This window comes from Drosophila arizonae, chromosome 4, assembly GCF_054131065.1.
Source record: "Drosophila arizonae isolate 15081-1271.41 chromosome 4, UAZ_ARI_1.0, whole genome shotgun sequence".
NCBI classification, from domain to species: Eukaryota; Metazoa; Arthropoda; class Insecta; order Diptera; family Drosophilidae; genus Drosophila; species Drosophila arizonae.
Genome location: NC_142924.1, coordinates 943,050 through 967,001, shown reverse-complemented (window position 1 = coordinate 967,001; position 23,952 = coordinate 943,050). Strand labels below are relative to the sequence as shown.

The following is a 23,952-nucleotide window of genomic DNA, read 5'->3' as shown; positions in this document are numbered from 1 at the left end:
TCCATTGCCCTTTATCTATGCGATATACAAATTTTTACGGCTGACTAAATTTATATTGCGCATGCAAATCGTTTGCATAGCTGAAGCGGAAGCAACTGTTGCCGCTGCAGTTGCAACATTGTTGCCGCGGCCACCGCTGCGGCTGCTGCATAATTGTCTTCTGGCAGTCCACAGCAACAACAAAGACAACAAAAAAGTGCTGCACAAATTGTGAATGGTTTGGCCTTTATTTATTTATATTTTTAGTTCGTGCTTGCAGTGAATGGGGCGTGTCTTATGGTGACTGCCTGTGTGGTCCTCGGACCAGTTTATCGATAAAAGCAAAAAGCTAAACCCCGAAAAGCCGAAAAAACGAATAACGAAAAACGTGAAAACTCAACAACGATTTTGTAGTTAAAGTTTGAATGTTTTATGTGACAGGAGAAAGAGAAAGAGCAAGAGCATGTGCGCCAGAGCAGAGCAGCAGCTGTTGTGCATCCATATTTAGGATATATATAGAAAGAAGGAGTAAGAGTGAGCCAGACAGGAGTGCTTGACCTGAATATACCCTGGCTTGATCTCAGGATTAGGAATAACTCATTGGTGTATAATCAGCGTATACCCTAAATTCCCAGAGTCAACTCAAAGCGAGTTCACAGTTGAACAGCCTCTGCCATATATAATTTCTAGACCAGCTTATGGCTTACATATTTTGTAAAGTTCGCTTACATAATTGAGGAGTTGTTCCGTTTGTTGGGCTAGCCAAGAGTTATTTATGAAAGACTTCTGCAAACTCTCAATTAGCAATATCTCAAAGCCTTAAGTACTCGCCCCTTTGGCAATTATCATAAACAACATTCGCTCGAGAGAAATTTCAAAGAAAAAAGAAAACAAAAACTGAGGAGGAAATAAAGAAAAAGTAAGTAAACCCTTTCAAAAGGAAGCCGAATCCAGTGAAGCCGAAGCTGAAGCTCAATACAAATCAAATTAACAGAGGAGAACTGCTCCAGTGAGTTTTGTCCCCGCTGAACCTCTTGGGTCCCTCCCTCTATTTATCTAGCTGTCTAGCTGTCTGGCTGTCGGTCGGACAGCTCGTCCGATGTTTGCGTCAGTTAGTTCACACTGTTTGGCTGATCTATTAACAGCCGTTCGGCATGCACTCCACCGATGCACCGGCGCACCGGCGGAATCCCTGCTTTCGGCAGGGCGCTCATTATGTCTGCCCCATGCAACAATGTTGCAGTCGAGAAATGCTCAAGAGGCGGAGGAACAAACAACTTAAGCGCTTAACTTGAAGTTGAAGTTTTTATTTATTTTAAGTCTGCGGCTCCCCGCTTCCTGCCATTACGAGGGACGGGAGATGCGGGACGAGCCCGAAGACTTAATGATGCTCTTAAAGACCCTCTCACTCGCACTCGCACTCGCACTCGCACGCTCAACTCGCTGTGCAAATACATGTTGCAGGTCTATTTGCAACAGTTGGCAGTTCCTCCAGCCCCTCGAACGAGTCGTCAGCAGCCGCAAATTGCAAACGGAAAGTAGCTGAATAATCGCCGAGCCATTAGCCAAGAAATTGCAGTCAGGCAAGGACTATTGTGCTGCTCTCCATCTGACCAAGTTGTTCTCTTTCGCAGCATCTCTCTGTAATAGATGGAGGGAAGGAGAATGACGGTCTGCATGAGAGACTGAGCGGGAGAGAGAGAGACTGGGAGAATAATAACGAAAGATAGTTCAACTAGAGTGAATGACTGCGAAAGAGAGAGAATGAAATGAGAGCCTGTCAGAGAGTTCATCGTATGCAAAAGCTCTTGACATCAATTCGACATTGACGTAAGGAATTCTTGTACGTACTACGTAGCCAACACAGTAGAAAAGTGTGAAATAATACGAATATTTAACAGGCATTAGCTAACCATCTAGCGTTGAGCAAGCAATTTCTTTTAGCACTCAGAACCTTACAGACTTGGCCTCCATTTCCTGCCCCCGTTACTTGCTCCACTCTGCCTGCTGCCCATCTTTGGACTCTGAGCGCAGCTCAGTCTGCTCTTTATGTACATACATATATAAACATCTACATACATATATTTCTCATTTAGCTGTGCGCGCACTTGAAATGTGAAATATTTTTGCATAGCCACAGCAGCAACAGCAACAGCAACAGCAACAGCAGCAACGGCAACTGTTGCTGTTGTGGCATATATATTGCCAACTCACGCTCTCATTGAAATATCCCCACTCTCTATGTCCCTCTCTCTCTCTCTCTCTCTCTCTCTCTCTCTCTCTCTCTCTCTGACGATCTTCTTTCACTTTCTGCATACCGCCGCCGCTTTTGTTGTTGTTGCTGCTGCTGTTGCTGTAGCAGTTGCTGTTGCAATTGTCATTGTTGTTGTTAATGTGTCTGTGGCACGGCCTCGACAGTCTCGTCTGGGCGCATTATTAATGCAATTCATCCATTTCCATTGCTGCAGCGGTGTCTGCAACAATGTTGCAAATGTTGTGTACACAACAGCCAAACAACACACTTTGCCAGACACGACTGTTGCAGTTGTTGTTGATGATGATGTTGTTGTTGTTGTCGTTTTTGCTGTTGTTGTTGCGCTGTCAACATTTTTTGCCACTTTGTTATTTTTGCGCTTTTCAGTCACTTGGTCGCCTTCTGCTATCTCTCTCTCTCTCGCTCACTCTCCCCCCTCCCTCTCTCTCTCTCTCTTTCGCGCGGGTGCTGGCCCAGCCCTCGTCAACCCAGCCGCTCGTTTTCCACGTGTTGCCCCTTGAAACGTTGCCTGTCTTTGCATTTTACTCAGTTATTGTTTGTTTCTCTGGTTGATGTTGTTGTTGTTGCTGCTGCTGCTGCTGTTGTTGTTATTATATGGCAACAATTTTGGTTTTCAATTGCTGTTGACGCGCGTTCCCTCATTTTTTGCAATCAATAAGCAAAAAATTACGCATACGCCACGTGAAACGCGCTCAATCTGCAGACTGAAAACATTTGGTTTCTTTGCGAAAATTCAAGAGAGTATATTGGTTCTCGATTTGGTTTCTGTTTGCAACTCGCATGTCTGCCCTTTTGGGCGTGGCAAATCGTGGCAAACCATATCTGTTTCACTGAACTAGAAGACAATATTCTCTGATCTCGTCCCTCGTTCTCGTTTGTTGGTATTGTTGTTTATTTGTTTGTTTATTTATTTTGTTGCTTTTGTTGTCAGCTTTAATTTTTGGCAATGGCAACGACAGCGGCTAAATGAATCAGACAAGAAACGCAGAAAATTGCGAGTTTGACCTTCTGACCGCCCACGTAGCTGTTGTTAATAATGCTAATGATGCTAATGATAATGATGATGATGCTAATGATGCTTATGATAATCATGATGGTGATGATCACATTTGGTGACTGTCACGAATAGATGTTGTCAATTGGCCAGCAATTTGGCAGCTGTTATTGTTTTCGTTGCCCTTGTTATTGTTGGTTGGTTGTTTGTTGCGTACAGCGAAAGCGAGCGAAAGCAACAAAAATAACAACAAATGTGCAGATAAAAACAGAGACTGCGAAAAACAACACACACATACAGACACACACACGCATGTACACACCTCAAAGTGAACATGAAACTCGAGTGAAAACAGCAACAGCTACGTTCACTAACTGTGAACTAAATGCCACACGAAAAAACAACAACAAAACTGACAGAAACAACAACAAAAACAGCGTCGTTATGTGTGTCAAAGTAAAACGCAATTTATGGAATTTATTACGTGAGCTATTCGCAAATTTTTGCTAAATTTATTTTCTTGCACCAGCCACATAAGAGACAGTAAGTGGGCGTGGCTGCCAAGCAGAAATAAAAGGGAAATGCTAAAAAGAAAATTAAATAACTTGATAGTGAAAAATACTACTGTAACAAAAATACAAAAAAAAATTAATAAAACCCTTAATTTGATATTCAAGCATAAAAAAAAATGGTTGGAAATTAAACAAAGAAAAAACGCAAGAAAAAAACGATGTGGGTGAAAACCTTAACAATCATATGAAATGTGGAATTACGTAATTTACACGCGGACACTAATAAATTGTTGAAGTGATCGATATTTATCGATGGTGTGTATGACTTCGTATGTTTAATTTCTTACCCTATTTATTATCCATGAGATTTGTGTCTGGGCTTTGTAAATTTTTTGTACTTATCAAAATTTATGTTATAGAAATTTAACAGAACCAAAATTATGTTTTTTTTGATAACTTTTATCACTTTACTATACCTATTTTCATCGAAGGTTACGGGTAAGCCATATCGATTGCAATAGTAGATGTGTTAGGATTGCCTGACTTATTGACACCCTGAGACCTGTCCGAAAAGAAATTTGTCTTCGCAGGAATCAACTCGAAGTCCGTCAATCACAACACGAAATCATAAAATAAAACAAGTATTTTGATTGATCTCAGATCATTGAATATAACTAATGTTTATTCCTTAAAGCTGAGGTTAATCAATTTAGAATTGTGGGAGGTTTCGATACCGACATTTCGGATGCTCCATATGTGGCCTCATTGCGTGAGGTACGCAAGGAGATTCGTGCACTGGGCAGTGGACATTTTTGTGGTGGGACTATTATTAAAGATCGTGTAGTTCTTACAGCAGCTCATTGTTTAACTAAGTGGGTACGCCTCAGTGAAAATGTTGTCTGTTCATTCAGTTAATTTTTGCTGCAGACTGAGCCCCGCCGAGGCATTGGTTGTAGTGGGATTCAAGTATCTTTCCCTCAATTGGCCGACGATGAAGAAACTGAAAATCTCAAATTGGAATTATCATAAAAAATATAGAAAGGCAAGAACAGCAATATTCGATATTGGATTGATATTCACAATTGAAAATATAGAACCCGTTTATGGGGCAATCGCATTTCTGCCCCTTAACACGGTGGAATTAAGCCCTGGTACTAAATGTCTATTGTCTGGATGGGGTCGACTTGAGCACGTAAACAAATCAATTTTATTATCCACTTTATTTGAACTTGGACATTGCAGTGCATTGTTGCACTCGTGTATCGATAACTAGACTAAATGATTTTTTTTTATCATAGAATCTACCCCATAGATCAAGTTGCCTGCAGTCATTGTGGCAAAGGATTCTAGACAAAGAAGTATGTTTTAAGATAGCTCATAGATATGACCTATTGTGCACCAACTCAGGGTTTCCGACTGGGGCCAGTCGGGGTGATTCAGGTGGTCCGCTGTGCTGCAACGATAAACTTGCGGGTGTTATCACCGCCGGAAACGGTCATGGTCTCGCTTTATATATAGATGTCCGGTCATTTGCCGATTGGATAGAAGAACAGATTAGGAATGGAATAATGCCACTTGGCTCGTTTTGCGTTGGGAAGCACGTTGTTTTGGCCATCAGCATTTGTGTGGCCACCATATGCAAGTCGGGATTTTAGACTCAAACTAAGCCGAGTTACTTACAATGACTTATAAATCAATAGGTTTATGAATTTCGTTCAATTAACAACTAACATTTCGAGATTTTAAAAATTCCAAATTTCCTTGTCTGAATTTTAGAAAACAAATATTATGTCTAATGGTAATATTGATGATTCATATCGTCTTATTTTATCCATTGACATACAACGAAAATCGAAATTATATAAAATACATATAAGTCTACATTTTTAATTTGGAAGCTCTAGCTCTAAAGGTATAGGAGATATAATTAAATAACCAGCTTTCGATGAGGGCTTTAATCGATAATAAAATATCGGGAGTAGTTATCGATATTTCGAGAGAAACTCGGTATGCGCGTAATATACACGGATATAGGGAACAAATTTCAAGTCTCTAGCTCTTATATCTTCTGAGATCGACGCGTTCATACATACGTCCGGACGGACGGACAGACAGACAGACAGACGGACACGGCTAAATCGACTCAGCTCATCGCCCTGATCAAAGACACGCAGAGACTAATTAAATTGTTGAAGTGATCGATATTTATCGATGGTGTGTACGACTTCATATGTTCAATTTCTTACCCTATTTATTATCCATGAGATTTGTGTCTGGGCTTTATAAATTTTTTTCTACTTATCAAAATTTATGATTTAGAAATTTACCAAAACCAAAATTATGTTTTTTTTGATAACTTTTATCACCTTACTATACCTATTTTCATCGAAGGTTACGGGTAAGCCATATCGATTGCAATAGTAGATGTGTTAGGATTGCCTGACTTATTGACACCCTGAGACCTATCCGAAAAGAAATTTGTCTTCGCAGGAATCAACTCGAAGTCCGTCAATCACAACACGAAATCATAAAATAAAACAAGTATTTTGATTGATCTTAGATCATTGAATATAACTAATGTTTATTCCTTAAAGCTGAAGCTAATCAATTTAAAATTGTGGGAGGTTTCGATGCCGACATTTCGGATGCTCCATATATGGCCTCATTGCGTTATGTACCCAAAGAGACTGATGCACTGGGCAGTGGGCATTTTTGTGGTGGGACTATTATTAAAAATCGTGTAATTCTTACAGCAGCTCATTGTTTAACTAAGTGGGTACGCCTCAGTGAAAATGTTGTCTGTTCATTCAGTTAATTTTTGCTGCAGAGTGAGCCCCGCCGAGGCATTGGTTGTAGTGGGATCCAAGTATCTCTCTCGCAGTTGGCCGACGATGAAGAAACTGAAAATCTCAAATTGGACTTATCATCAAAAATATAAAAAGCAAGGAAAAGCTATATTCGATATTGGATTGATATTCACAATTGAAAATATAAAACCCGTTAATGGGGCAATCGCATTTCTGCCCCTTAACACGATGGAATTAAGCGCTGGTACTAAATGTCTATTGTCTGGATGGGGTCGACTTAAGAAAGTAAACAAGTCTACTTTATTATCCACTTTATTTAAACTTGGACATTGTTGCACTCGTGTATCGATAACTAATCGATTTCTTTTTCCTATCATAGAATGAACACCATAATTCAAACTGCCTGCAATCATTGTGGCAAAGGATTCTAGACAAAGAAGAATGTTTTAAGATCGCCCATAGATATAACATATTGTGCACCGACTCAAGGTCTCCGACTGGGTCCGGTCGTGGTGATTCAGGTGGTCCGTTGCGATGCAACGATAAACTTGCGGGTATTATTGCCGCCAGTGACCATCATGGTTTCGTTTTATATGTAGATGTCCGGTCATTTGCCGATTGGATAGAAGAACAGATTAGGAATGGAGTAATGCCACTTGGCTCGTTTTGCGTTGGGAAGCACGTTGTTTTGGCCATCAGCATTTGTGTGGCCACCAAATGCAAGTCGGGATTTTAGACTCAAACTAAGCCGAGTTACTTACAATGACTTATAAATCAGTAGGTTTATGAGTTTCGTTCAATAACAAACTAAAATTTCGAGATTTTTAAAATTCCAAATTTTCTTTGTCTGAATTTTAGAAAACAAGTATTATGTCTCTAATGCTAATGTTGATGATTCATATAGTCTTATTTTATCCATTGACATCGGTGAATGCTGGTAAGCAACAGTTGCATCGTATTTATTATATGTTATGTATTCAATATACGTTGCTGATATCTAAATGTCTATACAAATATGAAATGATTTCATATATATTTTATTTACTGTATCTGATCATCCCATTCTGATCGATCCCGTAAAATATAGCATGTAAACAGCAATTACTTTCAGAAATGCATACTATAGTATTGATCTTGTGTAATTTGATGACTTTTGCTTATTTTTCAAGCTTTAGGCAATGATACTGTCAAAATCATTAACGGGTTTTCTTGCGACATTAAGGAGACTCCCTATCAGGTCTCACTGCGCTATGCCGCTAGAGAGAGAAGACGATGGGGCAGCGGCCATTATTGCGGTGGAACTATTGTTAGCAATCGTGCGATTATCACTGCAGCTCATTGCTTAAGGGGGAGGTACACGCGAACGAATCTTTTGGCTGTTATTCTTTTATTTTATTTATTTTTTTTTTTGCAGGCAGAAAGAAGTAGTAGTTGTAGTAGGGAACACTTTTCTAGACGACAGATCTGCAACAACGAAGGAGCTGGAAATCTTATCTTGGCGTATTCACCAAAAATATACTAAGCCATTCAACGATATTGCATTGATCTTTACTGTCGAGTATATAGAACCCATTAGTGGGGCTATTGAAATTTTGCCCCTAAACACGAGGGAAGTGGACGCGGGTACCAGATGTCTTGCATCCGGCTGGGGTCGGTCCAATCACGTAAATCACGAAATTTGATTCTTTTGCTTAACCATCGATAATTATACTAATCGAGTGCAAATCCCCCCTTCACTTAAGTTTGTGCCAGCTCCCACGAATGATCTGAGGGCGCAATGGATACAGATTGTCAGCCCTAGAATCTGTAGGAAGCTCTATCGTATACCTAAAGTAATTTGCGCCGGCGATGCGTCCACTACTGGGCCCAGCTATGGTGATTCGGGTGGCCCGTTAAAGTGCGACAATGAATTGTCGGGTATCGTCTCTGTGGGAAGGCTTGTGGGTGGTCCGACCGCATACACAAGTATTCGGGATTTTTACCCTTGGATACGACATGAGCTCAGAAACTTCAATGGAGCTCCGCCACTGCGACCGTCTTGCATCCAGAGACAGATTGGTTTGGTCATCACCATTTATATGGTAACAAAATGATTCATTCTGTGAGTGTATTTGCATGCTAAGATATTTATGTCTACAATAACTGACTCTGCCAGCAAGGGAATGCTCAAAGGGGCCAAGTTGGGAATCGAGTCTGGGCACCTGCTACCAGATTATAAATTAGCCACCACCAATGTCTTATATACTGACTAAATTGCTTTTTTTCTCCTTTTCTTTCAGACTCTATGTAATAAAATATGTATGTGCTCTAATCAATAGATCAATCAATAAGGATCAGAGTGGAACTATCATTTGGTTGTTGAAGCATTGATACCTACCAATGTGTATATTGAGGATTATAACTTTTATTAAAATCAACTATTTACTTGAATTCAATTCTCAAGGAATATTGAAAATGACTTCATAAAAGCTCCACCTATCGGCAAACCCATTGGTAGGTTGAAAACCTTTCAAAAATTCGAATTTTGCCTAAGCCAACTTAAAATAGCTTGCCATTAAGGCGCAGTAGGCGTGGCTGGCGCATTTATAATCCCCAGGCTAATTCGAAAGGTGTCCTAGGCTTTTCTTGTACATGAGTGTATGAAGCATTGTGAATGTTAATGATCCATTGTTGTCTTTAGCTCTCTTGATTATTTATATTTATTTTTGCAAGCTTTGTTTTCTTTCGGCACTTCAGCTGCGGTGCAATGATTGTTTGTATCTCTGTGTGGCAGCTGCTTGCGACTTGTTCATGCAACCAAGGCAACACGCAAAAAAAAAAAAGAATAACAGTAACAACTACTGTTTTCCTTTCACTCTCTCTCTCTCTCTCTTCCTATCTCTCTCTAAAACTACCTATCTCACTCTTTCTATATATTTGTATCGCCCTCCATCTCTCTCTCTCTCTCTCTCTCTCTCTCTCTCTTTCTCGCTCAGAGCAGACCGCAACTATTTCCCATTGGGCAAAAATGACTTTGTTAGTGCAAAATTTGTCGCTGTTGTTGTTGCTGGCATCAAAGGCCAAAATGAAAACGCGACTCACATTCACACACACACACAAACACACAGCACTTCAGTGAGTCGCTGCTGTCGCTGCTGTCTCTGCTGGCGTCTCAGTCTCAGTCACTTTTGCGTTTTGTTTACAAAATAACAGCAACAACAACAACAACAGTAACAACAACAAGCTAACGCTTTTTCAGGTCAAATTTGTTTACATTCCGCCTGGAAACTGGGTCATTGTGAGCGCGAGCGAGCGAGATGGCAACAGCTATGTTGTTAAGCGATTGTTCACCGCTGGGACGCAGCTTGAAATCGCCAACAACACGATGGCGACGTGGGGCATGCCCCACCAGCGGCGATAACAACAAACTGATCGAAAACAAGTAAGAAAGCTCTAGTCGAGACTGCTCGACTACGAGATCCCCTGAACCCTTGGAGCAATAGATATTTCAATAATTTTTCGCGTCTTTCAGCGTACACAAGAAACACGCACACACACACACACAGGCACGTACGCACACACAGGCATACATACACACACACGCATACAGACACACATACACACACACACACGCATACATACACAAACGCATACACACACATACACACACACATACACAAACACATACACACACAAGCACCCTCGCATAAACGCATGGGCTGCAGTGTGCGCTTACTATGAGAACTTTATTGCTTAATAACTTTTTTTATAGACGTACGATCTTCATGAAACTTTCAGATTATGATTATAACATGGATATGCATGTAATTGCCAAAGCACAAGTCTCTAGTATTTGAAATACGCTTTTTACAAAAGTGAGGGTGAGGGGGTGAATTTAAGGGTGGGGGGTAAATTTTAATAAAAACCGAAATTGTATAAATTGCATATAAGCATACATTAAAAATTTGGAGACTCTAGCAATAAAGGTGTAGAAGATATAATTTTATAACTGGTTTTCGATAAGGTTTTTTATCGATAAAAAAAGATCGGGATGAGTTATCGATTTTTAATGATAAACTTGATATGCGCGCTGTAATTACGGACATTTTAAAAAAAATTTGAAGTCTCTAGCTCTTATATCTTCTGAAATCGACGCGTTCATACATACGGACAGACGGACAGACGGACAGACGGACAGACGGACAGACAGACGGACAGGGCCAAATCAACTCAGCTCGTCACCCTGATCAAGAATATATATACTTTGTGGGGTCTGCCACGCCTCCTTCTCCCTGTTACATACATTTCAACAAAACCATTATACCCTGATTTCCCATTGAAAATGGGTTCAGGGTATAAAAATCAGCATAACGTTCAAGCCGCCTGTAAATGCTCTATCCTGTGGAACGATAATTGGCCAGGAATCGCAGCTATAATGTCATTTATATGAATTTCATACTATATTTTAAAATCGTCTGAAAATATAAATTTACTTCAAATTATTGTTCATATTTTTTGGAATGACAAAACAAAGGGAAAGAAATAATAGTAAATAATTATTAATATTCGTTTAGCGTACTTCGGATATATTATTCATTTAGTTAATATAATTTCTTTAACAATAATTTTGAATAAATTTTATACAATTTTTGTTGTTTTTTATTGTTTTCAAATATATTTTGAATGCTACAAATACAAATTTCAATTTCAGCTTTAATTTGTAATTCTGTTATCAATTGATTTAGTTTCTGCACTTTGCAGAGACCTTCCTTCGTATCCGTATTGAATATATCCTACACCAGATAGAGCATTTAAAGCAGCGAGCGAGAGCTGGGCTCAGATCTCTGGCTGTGTATCTGAGCTCTGTTTTGTGTTTGTTTGTCTGTTTGGCTGTATTTGGGAATTTCCGTTGAGAACGTCGATTGCAGCAGTTGCTGCACAACTTGCTCCCCGGCACATATATACACACACACACTCGCACACCCTGACTGTCTCGTGCCTAGCTGTGTATGCAATTTGAAAGCTATTTGTGTCAATGACAAATGATTCGAATTTATCGAAAAGTTGCAATTTGCCAAATGGCCGCTAAGCCAACCAGCCAACCAGCCAGCTGTCCAGGTGCAACAGAGAGTGAGAGAGAGAGGGGGCTAGAGAGATCGTGTTTAGAGCGAGACAGACTGCCACAGTGGCTTGACTGACTGAGACCCACTGAGGCGGATCTGGCCAGGCAGCCTTGAATGGAATGCGAACAAATGACGGATTACACAGCAGCAGCGACGACTCCCCTCTCTGCACCACTTAGACCCCACTCATGCCCCACTCTGGCCCCACTCTGTCGCCTCTCAACCTCTGCTAAGTTTGAGTTTTAGTTTAAGTTTCAGCTGCAATGCAATCCACTCCACTCGCAGCTCAGCTCGGCCTGTAGCTGGTTGCGCGTCTGACATTTTTGATTGTCAGTTGACAGGTGGACGGTTGGACCGGCGGACCGGCGAATTGGCGGATTGGCGGGTGGCTTATACTGTTACCACAGCAAAAGGCCTAAAAAATAAATTATATAAAGCTTCTTAAATGCAACAAATGCAATTTGACGAACGAAAATGCATTTGGCTTCAAGTTGAAATCATAATTGACTAAATATATATATACAGATGTCTTTACTTACTATATAGGGGCTGGCACAGTTAAAACATGCTCCTAATATGAAATTGTTAAAACTCATTTAGTTTTCATAAATTCCAATTTTGACGGTTATCGAAAATATTCATTGCCATTTTGGCTCAAATGATTTGGCATATAATTAATTAACACGTTTTGGTTTAATCAAAACAAATGAAATAATCCTCTATAATTAATAGCGGCAACCTAATTGAATATTAGTCAATCACTGCCAAGGAATTTAGTTTAATTTCAAGATTGTTCTACTAGCTGCAATGTCAATCAATCACTTTCAATCATGGAATTGAGTTTATTTAAGTTTCCTGTCAGTTATCCAAAATGCAAACTAAAATTTCAATCATAAAGTTTGTTCACAATTTAGTTTGCATGTTTCTCGAGGCGCTGTCGGTCTTCATTAAAGTTTACCTTTGAATCAAGATGCGTAATAGCAAAACTACAGTTTCCGAGATCAATCACTATCAATCATTAGAAATTTTCAACATTTAGCTGATTGCAATGTATCTAGACCCCAACCACATAGCTAACAATAGACCCATAGTTTTCGACCCGTAAATCCTAGCTTTGCAATCAATGTCGATACATAATCAATCATTATCAATCAGTATAGAATAGTGTTTTGTAAACATTTTACTCGATGACAATTATGATTTTCACACACTTTAGCTGTGACCTCAACTTCTTGACTCCAAGCAAGAATAGTTTCGGCTGCGACTGCGATCAATGTCAATCGATAATCAATCTTTATCAATCAGCCAAGCATACATAAATAATTTGTGTACGACTCGACTTGCAATTAGAGTCTCTCAACTCACAATAATAACAGACGCGCGCATTGCTCGTGATTACCTTGCCTTATAGATATGCCACGCACACAAACCAAACATTAATCATGTCGACTACGCCCCACAGCCCGCCGCTACCCCCGTGCAGCGAGTCCCCACCCCTCGGGGCTACATTATTAATGATTGCAACATCAACAATCATCGGCCATGGCTAATTTTTTGCAATTGCTCGCAAAATTTTATTAATTTCTCTGACAGCTCTCTCTCTCTCTCTCTCTCTCTCTCTCTCTCTCTCTCTCTCTGTCTCTCTTTATCTCGCTCTTTCTGTGTCCCGCTCAGTCTGGGGCATTAGCTATGCTCCATGGCGATTCACACCGCGCTCGGTTGGGCATTTCAGTTGTGCATCTCCCTGCTTCCAAGTTTGACCCAAATAGTTTCGTTCCGGCAGCTGTTGCTCTCTTCCTGTCTGTGAGTTGGGGCACCCACTGCCGCTCTCTTGCACGCCGCCCTGCTCCTCGTGAGTTGTCTTCAGGTGGCGTCGCATCAATCTTGAAGCTGCGTGGTTGACTGATGCGACACGAGGCGCGCAAAACTTTTTCGGCTCCCCCATTCTAAGCAGGCGACGACATGCAACAGTTGACACCCCCTCGGAGAAGGGCGAGTCCCAGTGACGCCCTCCACCTCCTGAGCACCTCCCCATCGCGAAGATGGCCTGACGACGGGCTCACGTGTTCTATTTTTGTATAATTAGCATGTAATGCAGCAACAAATCCGGGAGCATAACATCCAAATTAGTAATTCCCGTCGAGTCAGGCGACCAAAATAGACGGCAGACGTTGGACGACGCAGCCAAGGAGAACACACGACGCTGTCTGCATTGCTGACGTCGTTGTTAATACTCTTGTATATAGGAATATCTATATATACCCTGTAAATTGAGAAAGCGTGTGAGTTAGCTTAAGCTGGCTGCTGACGTCACTGCTAATGCTCTCTTACACCTTGTTGAAGTGCTGAACATGTGGCTGAGTATAATATTTCCAAGAGATACTCTGCCTCCGTACTCCCTCTAGGCTAGTGGGCAAGATGATCGCACTCTATATCTTCTATAAACATAATTGCATCAGACTTGCTCGGCTATTCTTCAGCAGCAAGATCTTTCTGCAGCACAACGAAATGGTTAATCTCTGCCAAAAGTTAATCTCTTATGGAGTATCTATGTAGTCGGTGCATGCTCAGCCAGAGCTGCCTTTAATACTCGGTCTTTTGATGCTTTTGGACCTGTATCTGGAAATTTCATTTGGCAAATTGAATTTGGCCAACCTGCCCCGCCGTTTGCTTTTTTGGGCCAGCCAAAGCAACTTAACAACTTGGCCCCAATCCAAAATAAGGCGCAGCAGCAATGGGCGTGGCAAAGGGAGAGAATACGTAAACTAGTCTGGGCTAAGGGCGAAATCTGCTGCCGCATAATGTGATAATAAAAATCTTTTATTTGCCATTGTCATAGCCCGTCCTTAGTGTTAGCCTAGTTCCAGCCCTGCCTGGCTCCTCCTCCTGCTCCTCCTGCCTGTCGCCAGCTGCAGCTGCCGCTGCCACATAAATCTTGTCAGCGTACAGTTGCTCACATTTGACAAATACACACACTCGCACACACACACTCATATGTCATCAGGTCACATACCCAGTGGCCACTCAGTGAGGCGCCTAATTCCCAGCTCCAAAGTTCCCATTCACATTTTCAGCTGTAATTCGTCGCGTGCCTCAATTTTCTTGTATTTTCACTTAACGCAACGCACGTTCCCAGCTTAGCTACATGCCACATGCCGCATGCCCTGTGCCGTATGCCGCATGCCGCATGTCGCATGCCTCCTCTTCCTGTTTGTGCGAGCTGTCAACGCTTAACTCTGCCCAACTTTCATTTCTGGCTCCCTGTCTAGCCCCAGCTACCACTGAAGGGTGACTTATGGCCAGCACGGACCTCCATCCGCAGCCCCCAAATGGAGTTGTCATCGACCAGCCGCAAGCTTCAATTGCAGCAAATCTGCCCCCGCCCCACACACACCTTCTTGGAGCTGACCAGCATTGCTGCCAGCTGTCATTGGGTTATCCGCTCACGTTCCACAAAGGATGAGCGGCAGCAGCTCGTAATGGATATTTGCAGCAAGAAATCTTCATTTAAAGAGAAGCTTATCGAAAATGCTCTCCCCTCCACTTTCTCTCTCTCTCACTCTCTCTCGATAGTTTCCCAAACTTTCGCCCATGAAATTTTCGATTCATTTTGAAATACGTTTTTTGATCTATTTATTTTAAATACATTCCTGCGCAAATCCCAGCTAAGCCCAAGCATTCCTAATGAGCATTCTAATAATACTCATTCACTTAATCCATACACATATTCACACACACACGCGCACATGCGCTCACACACACACACACATCAAGTTTTACGAGTGTTGCTTGGATTATAAACCAATTGGGTTAGTACATAAGTATCGCTTGTTTACTTTGCCGCACATTAAATTTAAGAATATATTTCAAAAAATACTTTTCCCAAACGTAAAATTATTTTTACGACCACAATACCCTGCAGCTATTAAGGCATTCAGAGTGTATACGTCAGAAAACTTAGTTGAATATGTTTGTGCAGCTAAAAGTTTCAGCTTTTTCCGAAATCCGATCTCAGTTCTGCTTTAGTTTGTTTCCCATTTATAGGGCATCTGCTAGTCTAGCCTTTCTTTTTTTAGAATTCCTAAATGTTATTTATATGCTCTTAATATTTTGGCTCATAAATACGCAAGAAAGTCTGTGTGAGGCTTTATCCGCGTGATTAGCTAAAAATACGAGGTACACAAACCAATCGTAGCCCCCCCTGGGCCCGCCTCCCTATGCAATGCTCTCGTCATGTTCTTGTCCACGAGAAGGCCAAAACAGGCTACAGCAAAAATACAAAACTAAATAAAAAGAAAACAAATAAATATAAAAAATAGGCGGAATGAAAAAAGAAATCATTCAAAAGGCTTTCGCATATCCGGCGCCAGCTAAAAATATTTTGACGTCTTTAGAGCGCCTGCAACAGCAACGGAAAGCGAAAAGAGGAAGCTGGGGCACAACTAGAGCAGCATTACGAGCATCAATTATATTGAATATGAACTTTGATATGCCAATTTAAATACCGGAGCTATCGAGTCTTACACTAAGTGCTGCGGTTGACTTCTCTTATCCTTATCTTGGCACTTTCCTTTACCTTAACGTAGTCTCTGTTGTATAGGTTCTGGATGTTTATCTAGTTTTTACTTAATTTCTGTTTAAATATACATATATTGATAGAATATACAATATAAATACTATGTCATTTAGTATTTATTGGTATTTATACCTATTTTATTTATACCAACATTATATAGTTAGTCCACAGGTATGCTCGAAGCGCCTAACTCTCTCCGTATACCCCATGAAAAACACTTAGGCATAATGCGTCTGAGGCTTGACGTTTTGACGTTCGTTTTGTAACCACAAAAAACAGCAAAAGAAGAAGAAACGAGACAAAAAGGAAAAGAAAATTGTATTCGCGACAGTGTCTGAGTGCGTGGTTAGACTAGGGGCGGGGCAAGTGGCTGGGCGCGTGGAGGGGTAACGTGGCACTGGTGGCAACATCATAAAAAATGGACCAATGCTGTTCTCGGCTGTGCGTCATTGTTGGCCTAAATCTCAACAGCAGCAACAGCAACAACAACAACAACAACGACAACAGCAACAGCAACAGCCAGAGCCACAGCCACAGCAAAGACGTTGACAAGAACAAGAGAAGCCTTCGTCGGGGCATCACAACTAATTGACTTTGTATGCGAGGCTTTGTGATGCGTAGTGTGGGAGGTGGATGCGTGCTGGGGTTGGGGGCGGCAACAAACGTGACTTCTTTGCTCTGCTGAGTGGGGGCTGCCAGGGGACATGGGCCGTTGTCGCCTCAACAAAATGAGTGATTGTTGGCAGCGCGTGAGCAAAATATTCATACGATTTCGCAACAGCACCCAAAAAAGCAGACGAGAGTAGAAAGTACAGAAGAAGGAGCGGGGAAGGGGAAGCGCAGAGACGGGTCGTTAGAACTAGCTGTACAAGACTCATAATTCATTCATTTTCGCACTTGTTTTCAAAGGTCCCCTCCATCGAGAGTCGAGTCTCTGCCCTATTACTTGCAACTTTTACTTTTTTACAACCGAAAATACCTTTCCGAACAGCCCAACCATATCACTCTCGATCTCTGCATATGACTGTATATTATACCTGGCACTGAATACGTTTTCACCCATCTCATATTGACTTATTGAGATTATCATAATATACATTTTTTCTAGCTATTGCCAAATTTAGCTATTGGTGTTCTTAGCATTGTGCAAAATTCTTTTAGTCACATGCTCGAAACTTAATGACGAAAGCTTACTAATATTAGCCCATTTTCATGCCCTGTACTGATTGGAAAGTGGAGAGTGGGTATGATAGATACAGTCTTATTAATGGCATTCTTACTATTGCTTTCTTTGTCCGTCCCTTCATCTGTCCCCCCGCTTCTCCGTAGCGTATCTCCTCTATATCTCACCCTTGTCCATCAAATTGTGTCTCTGCTCGACTGTCTATCCATCTATCTGTCCGTTCCTAAGAACTCTACCACTAAGGCATACTTTATGTCCCTTAGACTATCGATATCGTTTAGCTTTCCATTTGGAATCTCATTCGAATGCATTTCCTTGAGATATGTATTTCGTTCTCAGGGTATTTCCTAGTCAGTCACTAATTACTATTATTTTAATTTACCACTTTTTTAAGGTTTTCGTGACGTTTGTTGCGAACTTTTTGCAGTTTGTTTTTTGATTTGTTTTGCATTTTGCGAGCGCTCAAATTGATGGATGGTTTGCTTCTTTCTGTTTTTGTTTTCGTTTTTGCAGCCGTAGTTGGACAGCATTGTGAATAAAAATACATTCATTGAATTTCACATTCACAATTTGAGGTTGAGTCACTTTTTGGGCTGTTGGCCAGGAAGCGAATTAGTCAATAATGCAATTGAAGGCCTCTATATACTAGACTAGACCAACGATCCATATGAATGAAATGCTTGAAATATGCCATATGACATCATTATATTATTGTACCCACGAAAACACATTTATTATAATTTTTATTCATAGATCGTTGCGTATTTGTGTGTCGAACTGATTCAGCGGAAGGAATTCAAGCTGTGTGTGCCCTCAAATGGAACTCGGCTAGAGGTAGCTCAAGAAATACCCATAGTATATAAATATTGTATCGGAACATTCCATCTGTGATTTTAATATAAAAATTGAACAATTATAGGAGGAATAAAGTCGATATATTAATGATATATCTACTTGATTTATGTCTGAAAATATCTTTTATATGGCTACTACTTCTAGTTCCTAATCTTGAATGTCTGTCTCCACCCATTAGCCTCTCTTTGGTATTTTTCCTTGATGTAGGAAAACATTCAACAGCATAATTATTTTGTGATTCAAACTGTTTTGCATGAGCTACGACTGAGGCAATTGTTGTTATTATACTGTGATCGGGTCGACTCGACTCGAGTGACTTATTAAATTGGAATGCGGAAGCCTCTAATGCCGCTGTCATTGTTTGGGCAACATTATTGCTGGCGTGCGCTCGGTGTGCAACATTCCAGGTAAAGAAAAGCCAAATCACAAATGGCAGCAACGGCAACGGCAACGGCAACGGCAACGGCAACGTCAATAGCAACAACAACAACAACAACAGCTTAAGCACAACTTGAGCAACACGCCAAAGTGCAATCAATCCCCCCCGCTCAGCCGCCCTTTAGCTCTTGCTCCACGTTTATTGTTGAGTGTTGCTTGTTGCTTGGTTGGCTGGCTGCCTGTTGGATTGTTGGATTGTTGGCTTGTTGGCTTGTTGCAGCCAGCGACATTTATTGCCGCAAATGAGTTATAACGAAGCAGCGCAGCTAATTGGCTGGGCCTACCAGAAATGAGCAGAGTTTTCCTTTTAAGCAGCAACAGTCGCAATCACAACTAGCAGCAACAATAACACGCGACAGCAGCAACAGCAGCAGCAACGGCAGCAACAACAAAAGGACAGGTGCAACACGCGGCGGCGCTTGAGTCTCGACTCGACCATCGCACAGCTTTGACTTTATCCTTGTGGCCCTTTGGTCCTCAGCTCTTCTTAATATAATTGCCAAATGGGTTTACGTTTGCTGTTGCTGTTGCTGTTGCTGTTGCTGTTGCTGCTGTTGCCTGTCAGCGTCTGGCAGCAGCTGCAACAACAGCAACAACAACAGAACAAAAGCAGCAGCTGCAAGACGTCAAGGTAGTGACTGCCACACCTGCCACGTGTTGCATTTACAGGCAACAGCTGGACACGTACTGAAGGGCCCCTCTCTCTCTCTCTCCCTTTCCTCTCGCCTCGCCTCGCCTCTCTCGCTCATCAGCCCTGGGGTTCATTGCATCCCTTTTGGGCAGCAGGCAACTGTCAAATTACATGGCTGCGACCTGGCCAATATTTACTTCCACTTACTTCCACTTTATTTGCGCTGACAAGCCCCAGCACGAATCAAACACTGATGACTGACTACAATGATACTCTGTATCTAGGCTAGAATGTTATCCTGTATATGTGTGTGCAGAGAATGTGTCAAGACTAGGCTATTTTGAGAATATAGAATCACAATGACTGACTATAATGATACCCTGTGTTTGTCCTACATTCATACACATATACATTATATACATTTATATATTCGATCAATCAAAGCCGCCAATACTCTCTGCACTTACAGGGTGCAAGCTACCCATTTGCCTGTTCGGAGTCTATCTCGTTTCGATTCGTCTTCAATTCCCAACTCGACAAACAACCAAATTTCGCGCACCTGCCGCAACTTTTCGCTCTTCTTCATCTTGTTCTTCTTTTTGTTGTTATTGTCCTTGCTGCGCCTGTGGTGGTCGCTAAAAGGCGCACATCTGTCTACCTGGGCACAGTGCAATGCAGCTGCAATTATGTAAGGAGCGGGCACGAACCTCAGAATCGGCAAACGATTCGCCTTGAGCTGCTAATGAATAGATTCGAAGATTTCAGCAAGGGTCTTGATAGACCTTCTGTTGGAAGGCCAGGATAGACTCCTGAAGTGTGTGCAGGGTATTTGAAGTTACACTCAAGCAAATGTCATCTTCGAAATAATCCAGGCAAGCTTTGTACAAACAAGATATCTGGGAATCTCTATAAAATTCCCGCGTATTCCCCCACATCATATAATATCTGGGAATAGGTGCTACTTTTTAAACATATCTCGTCAATAGAGAATAAACAGAAGAGAGGAGTCACACCCATGACAAATTCTATAATGGATCTAAATAATTGGCTATAAATAGAACAATGCCAGTTCGAAAATATTCATATATCATTTCACATTTAGGAAATCGACGAAAATAGCTAATCGCTATAATTATAGCTTAATGTTCGGTTTATGGTGCATATAAAAGCGCGATCTATAAATATGCGATATTTTGGCTCTAGAGATCTTTACGACCATGCCTAGATGTTGAGAATTTGGTCTGACGTGTGGTCAAAGTTCGCAGCTCGCTCATTTGATTAATTGGCCTGATAAGAGCAATAATACGGTTTATTGAACCCATAACAAATTGGCAATATTTTCATATCTATAGCCCATTGATCGCGTGTGCATATATTTATCATTGTCAACATATGTATGTATATCGTGCTTGGTAATTATTTACGGGAGCGCAATGCTCGAGAGCCAAATGCATCCAACTTGTTTTTGAGACTCTCAAATTGTTTACAAACAGAATCGTTTATATACGTACACACACACACACACATACATATGTATATACCTGAATACTTTTTGCGCTGTTTTAATTTGGTTTCTCTTACAAATTTTATTTTTGGTCGCGCATTACAGCTGAGGGGATCCTCAGTGCAGCAAAGGGGGAGCTTGGGGCTTCCGATGACAGCAGCAGCAGCAGCAAGTTGAGGTGTTTGTTGTGGCATTTTCTGCCTCTGGTTAGTCTCTCTTTCTCTCCCCGTCTGTTTCTATCTCTGTCTCCTGTTTTTTACCACTCATTGTGACTCATTGAGGTCGTGTGCGAATTTTTGGAATTGCTTTTATTTATGCATTTGTTATTGTATTTGCGTTGAATGTAAATTTACTTATTTATTGCGCGTTGCGCGACAAAAACAAATAAACTCATCGTATCGCAATTCGCAGAAGCAACAACCACACCTGAACGATGAACTTGCCCGATGAGCACATACCATGTAATTGGCAACGGCGTCTACCGATCCTTATCTAATGCTAGCCACCCCATCGATATCGAACCATATCAATAATGATCGAGTGACTTAAATCAGCTCAGTCGTAGTACGATTTTCATTTCACTTCATGAAAACCACAATAATACACTCACATATATTGCTGATGAATATAAACTAGCTGAATTTTGCATACGCCTACTCACTGCTAATATGCTCCTGTCGCATATGTTCTCAATGGCTGACAGGGTATATGAGAAATATCAGTTGTCGAATAAAAAATTCCCCAAAAACAATGTAAAAACTGCGAGGCATCACGACAGGCGGTAACAGTCGAGAGTGCTCAACTAGCAAATACCCTGAACTCTCCACAAATTTGGTATTTCATTTTATTACACATAACAACACAAATAAGTTCTGAGGTCGACATACGGATACAAAATCATATCCGTTTATTCATTTAATTTATGATTTTAAAAGTGTTATTGAATTTGAAAGAGTACATATTTTTACAGATATTTAGAGATCAATGGACATTGTATGGCTGAGATGTAAATACAACAACATCATCATCAATATCAGAGGAAAGTAGGAATCTTTAATAAAGTAAAATAATAAAACCTACGGACTCATCGGAAATAACTCCGTTTAGTTTGAGTACGACGAAATGTCTAGAATGCCCGGCTTGCAAATGGTGGCCACACAAATGCTGATGACCAAAACAACGTTTCTCTCAATGCAAAACGAACCAAGTGGCATTATTCCATTTTTTCCATTTTTAATCTGTTTTTCTATCCAATCGGCAAATGTCCGGACATCTACATATAAGACGCTACCTTTGAAGTTTGTGGCGAAGATAACTCCCGCAAGTTTATCGTTGCATCGCAACGGACCACCTGTATCACCAAGACCGGCTCCAGTCGAAGACCCTGAGTCGGAGCATAATATGTTATACATACGAATCACCTTAAAACATGCCGTTTTGTCTAGAAGCCTTTGCCACGTTGCCTGCAGACTGTTTGAAGTATTGAATTCATTCTATGATGGGAAAAAGCAATCGATTAGTCTAGTTATCGATACACGAGTGCAACAATGTCCAAGTTCAAATAAAGTGGATAATAAAATTGATTTGCTTACGTGCTCAACTCGACCCCATCCAGACAATAGACATTTAGTACCAGGGCTTAATTCCACCGTGTTAAGGGGCAGAAATGCGATTGCCCCATTAACGGGTTCTATATTTTCAATTGTGAATATCACTCCAATATCGTAGGTTGTACTTCTTGCCCTTATATAGTTTACATGATAGGTCCAATATGAGACTTTCAGCTTCTTCGTTGTCGGCCAACTGCGGAAAAGATACTTGGATCCCACTACAACCGATACATCAGTTTGGTTCTTTCTGCAGCGAATTAAGTGAGTAAACAGGCATATTCACTCAGGAGTACCCACCTAAATATACAATGAGCTGCTGTAATAATTACACGATCTTTAATAATAGTCCCACCACAAAAATGCCCACTGCCCAGTGCATCAGCCTCTTCGTGTGCATAACGCAATGAGGCCATATATGGAGCATCCGAGGTGTTGGCTTCGAAACCTCCCACAATTTTAAATTGATTAGCTTCAGCTTTAAGGAATAAACATTGGTTATACTTAATGACCTAAGATCAAACAAAATACTTGTTTTATGATTTCGAGTTGTGTTGACAGACTTCGAGTTGATTCCTGCGAAGACAAATTTCTTTTCGGACGGGACTCAGGGTATCAATTAGTCAGGCAATCCCAACACATCTACTATTGCAATCGATATGGCTTACCCGTACTCATCAATGAAAATAGACATAGTAATGTGATAAAAGTTATAAAAAAAACCGGCGAGCCCATAATTTTGATTCTGTTAAAATTCTAAAACACTAATTTTGATAAGTTGAAATAATTTATAAAACATAGACAGAAATCTCATGGATAATAAATATAATTGGTCTAGCAATTGAACATCGTACACACAATCGATAAATATCGATCGCTTCATATACAGCCTATGTAGCGCTTACATTAGAAGCAGAGGACATATGGTTCGACTTAACTAATTACAGTTCCCCGTTGTTTACAGAGTATCACATAGTGCCCCTTCTCAGCTAAGGCCCACTCACTTGTTGTTTCTGCAGCGATCGCGTTAATTACGTGTGTAAAAACTATTGGGCAAACAATTTGATTAGTGTCCGCGTGTGAATTAGCCGAGTCCGAGTCGAAATGCGGCACGCGCTTTGCTTCCACCGTTCGACGAAATCAGTCAACTCATCAGATTTCGAGTTACGATTTCATTTTCGTAGTTTTCCACGAATTTCGAACAGCTCTCGGCCGCGTTAATGACACGTTAAGTCGTAAACAACAAACAGCAATATCCGTTTGTGTATAACTTTGCTAACTGATTTTTGCGACTTGATTTTTTTTTTTTTTCGCCAGTGCTCATGGGAACTCCAGATACTGTCACGCCCATTAGCCTCTATCACCCCCTCATCAGTGGGAAGTACAAGCTTCGAATTGTTGTTGATGCCTTCATCTATTTTTAACGAGCTGAGTCAATTGCGATAAACAAACGCAATGCCACAAATAGAGTTAACCTTTTGCCAACATT

General features: G+C 41.0%; 4 protein-coding genes across 9 annotated transcripts in view; 3 read left to right on the top strand and 1 right to left on the bottom strand.

Moving 5' to 3' along the window:
• The window catches only part of LOC149268944 (mast cell protease 1-like), a 63,774-nt gene extending 56,430 nt beyond the window's left edge, over positions 1 to 7,344 (top strand). The window contains exons 1-4 of one of the 4 annotated variants that reach the window (XM_089466442.1): positions 3,693 to 4,258; positions 6,355 to 6,532; positions 6,588 to 6,852; positions 6,947 to 7,344. In XM_089466442.1, coding sequence (XP_089322568.1) covers positions 4,201 to 4,258; positions 6,355 to 6,532; positions 6,588 to 6,852; positions 6,947 to 7,303 — 858 coding nt within the window. In that variant the 5' untranslated portion in view covers positions 3,693 to 4,200 and the 3' untranslated portion in view covers positions 7,304 to 7,344. Of the gene's footprint in view, positions 1 to 3,692; positions 4,259 to 5,417; positions 5,559 to 6,001; positions 6,159 to 6,354; positions 6,533 to 6,587; positions 6,853 to 6,946 lie in introns of those variants that run through there. The other 3 variants (XM_089466443.1, XM_089466441.1, XM_089466444.1) reach the window with 3 other exon arrangements.
• On the top strand, positions 7,204 to 9,002 carry LOC108612794 (chymotrypsin-2-like). 2 transcript variants are annotated; one of them, XM_089466439.1, is made up of 6 exons: positions 7,204 to 7,344; positions 7,426 to 7,504; positions 7,737 to 7,920; positions 7,982 to 8,231; positions 8,310 to 8,668; positions 8,847 to 9,002. In XM_089466439.1, the coding sequence occupies exons 1-5, from the start codon at positions 7,330 to 7,332 to the stop codon at positions 8,658 to 8,660; spliced, it is 879 nt and encodes a 292-aa protein (XP_089322565.1). In that variant the 5' UTR covers positions 7,204 to 7,329; the 3' UTR covers positions 8,661 to 8,668; positions 8,847 to 9,002. The 2 variants fall into 2 exon arrangements, with proteins under 2 accessions (XP_089322565.1, XP_089322566.1); XM_089466440.1 differs by having other exon boundaries at positions 8,723 to 8,897.
• Positions 8,922 to 23,952, top strand: part of LOC108613299 (serine protease ami-like) — a 49,917-nt gene continuing 34,886 nt past the window's right edge. Inside the window, exon 1 of one of the 2 annotated variants that reach the window (XM_089466436.1) lies at positions 8,922 to 9,060. The gene's annotated coding sequence lies outside the window, so the exon portion shown is untranslated. Of the gene's footprint in view, positions 9,061 to 9,850; positions 9,989 to 23,952 lie in introns of those variants that run through there. The other variant, XM_018006668.2, reaches the window with a different exon arrangement.
• LOC108612793 (mast cell protease 1-like) lies at positions 21,890 to 23,292 on the bottom strand. The gene is made up of 4 exons (XM_018005794.2): positions 23,132 to 23,292; positions 22,764 to 22,941; positions 22,449 to 22,713; positions 21,890 to 22,349 (listed from the first exon to the last, which is right to left on the bottom strand). Exons 1-4 carry the CDS (start codon positions 23,196 to 23,198, stop codon positions 21,960 to 21,962), a joined length of 900 nt encoding a protein of 299 aa, XP_017861283.2. The 5' UTR covers positions 23,199 to 23,292; the 3' UTR covers positions 21,890 to 21,959.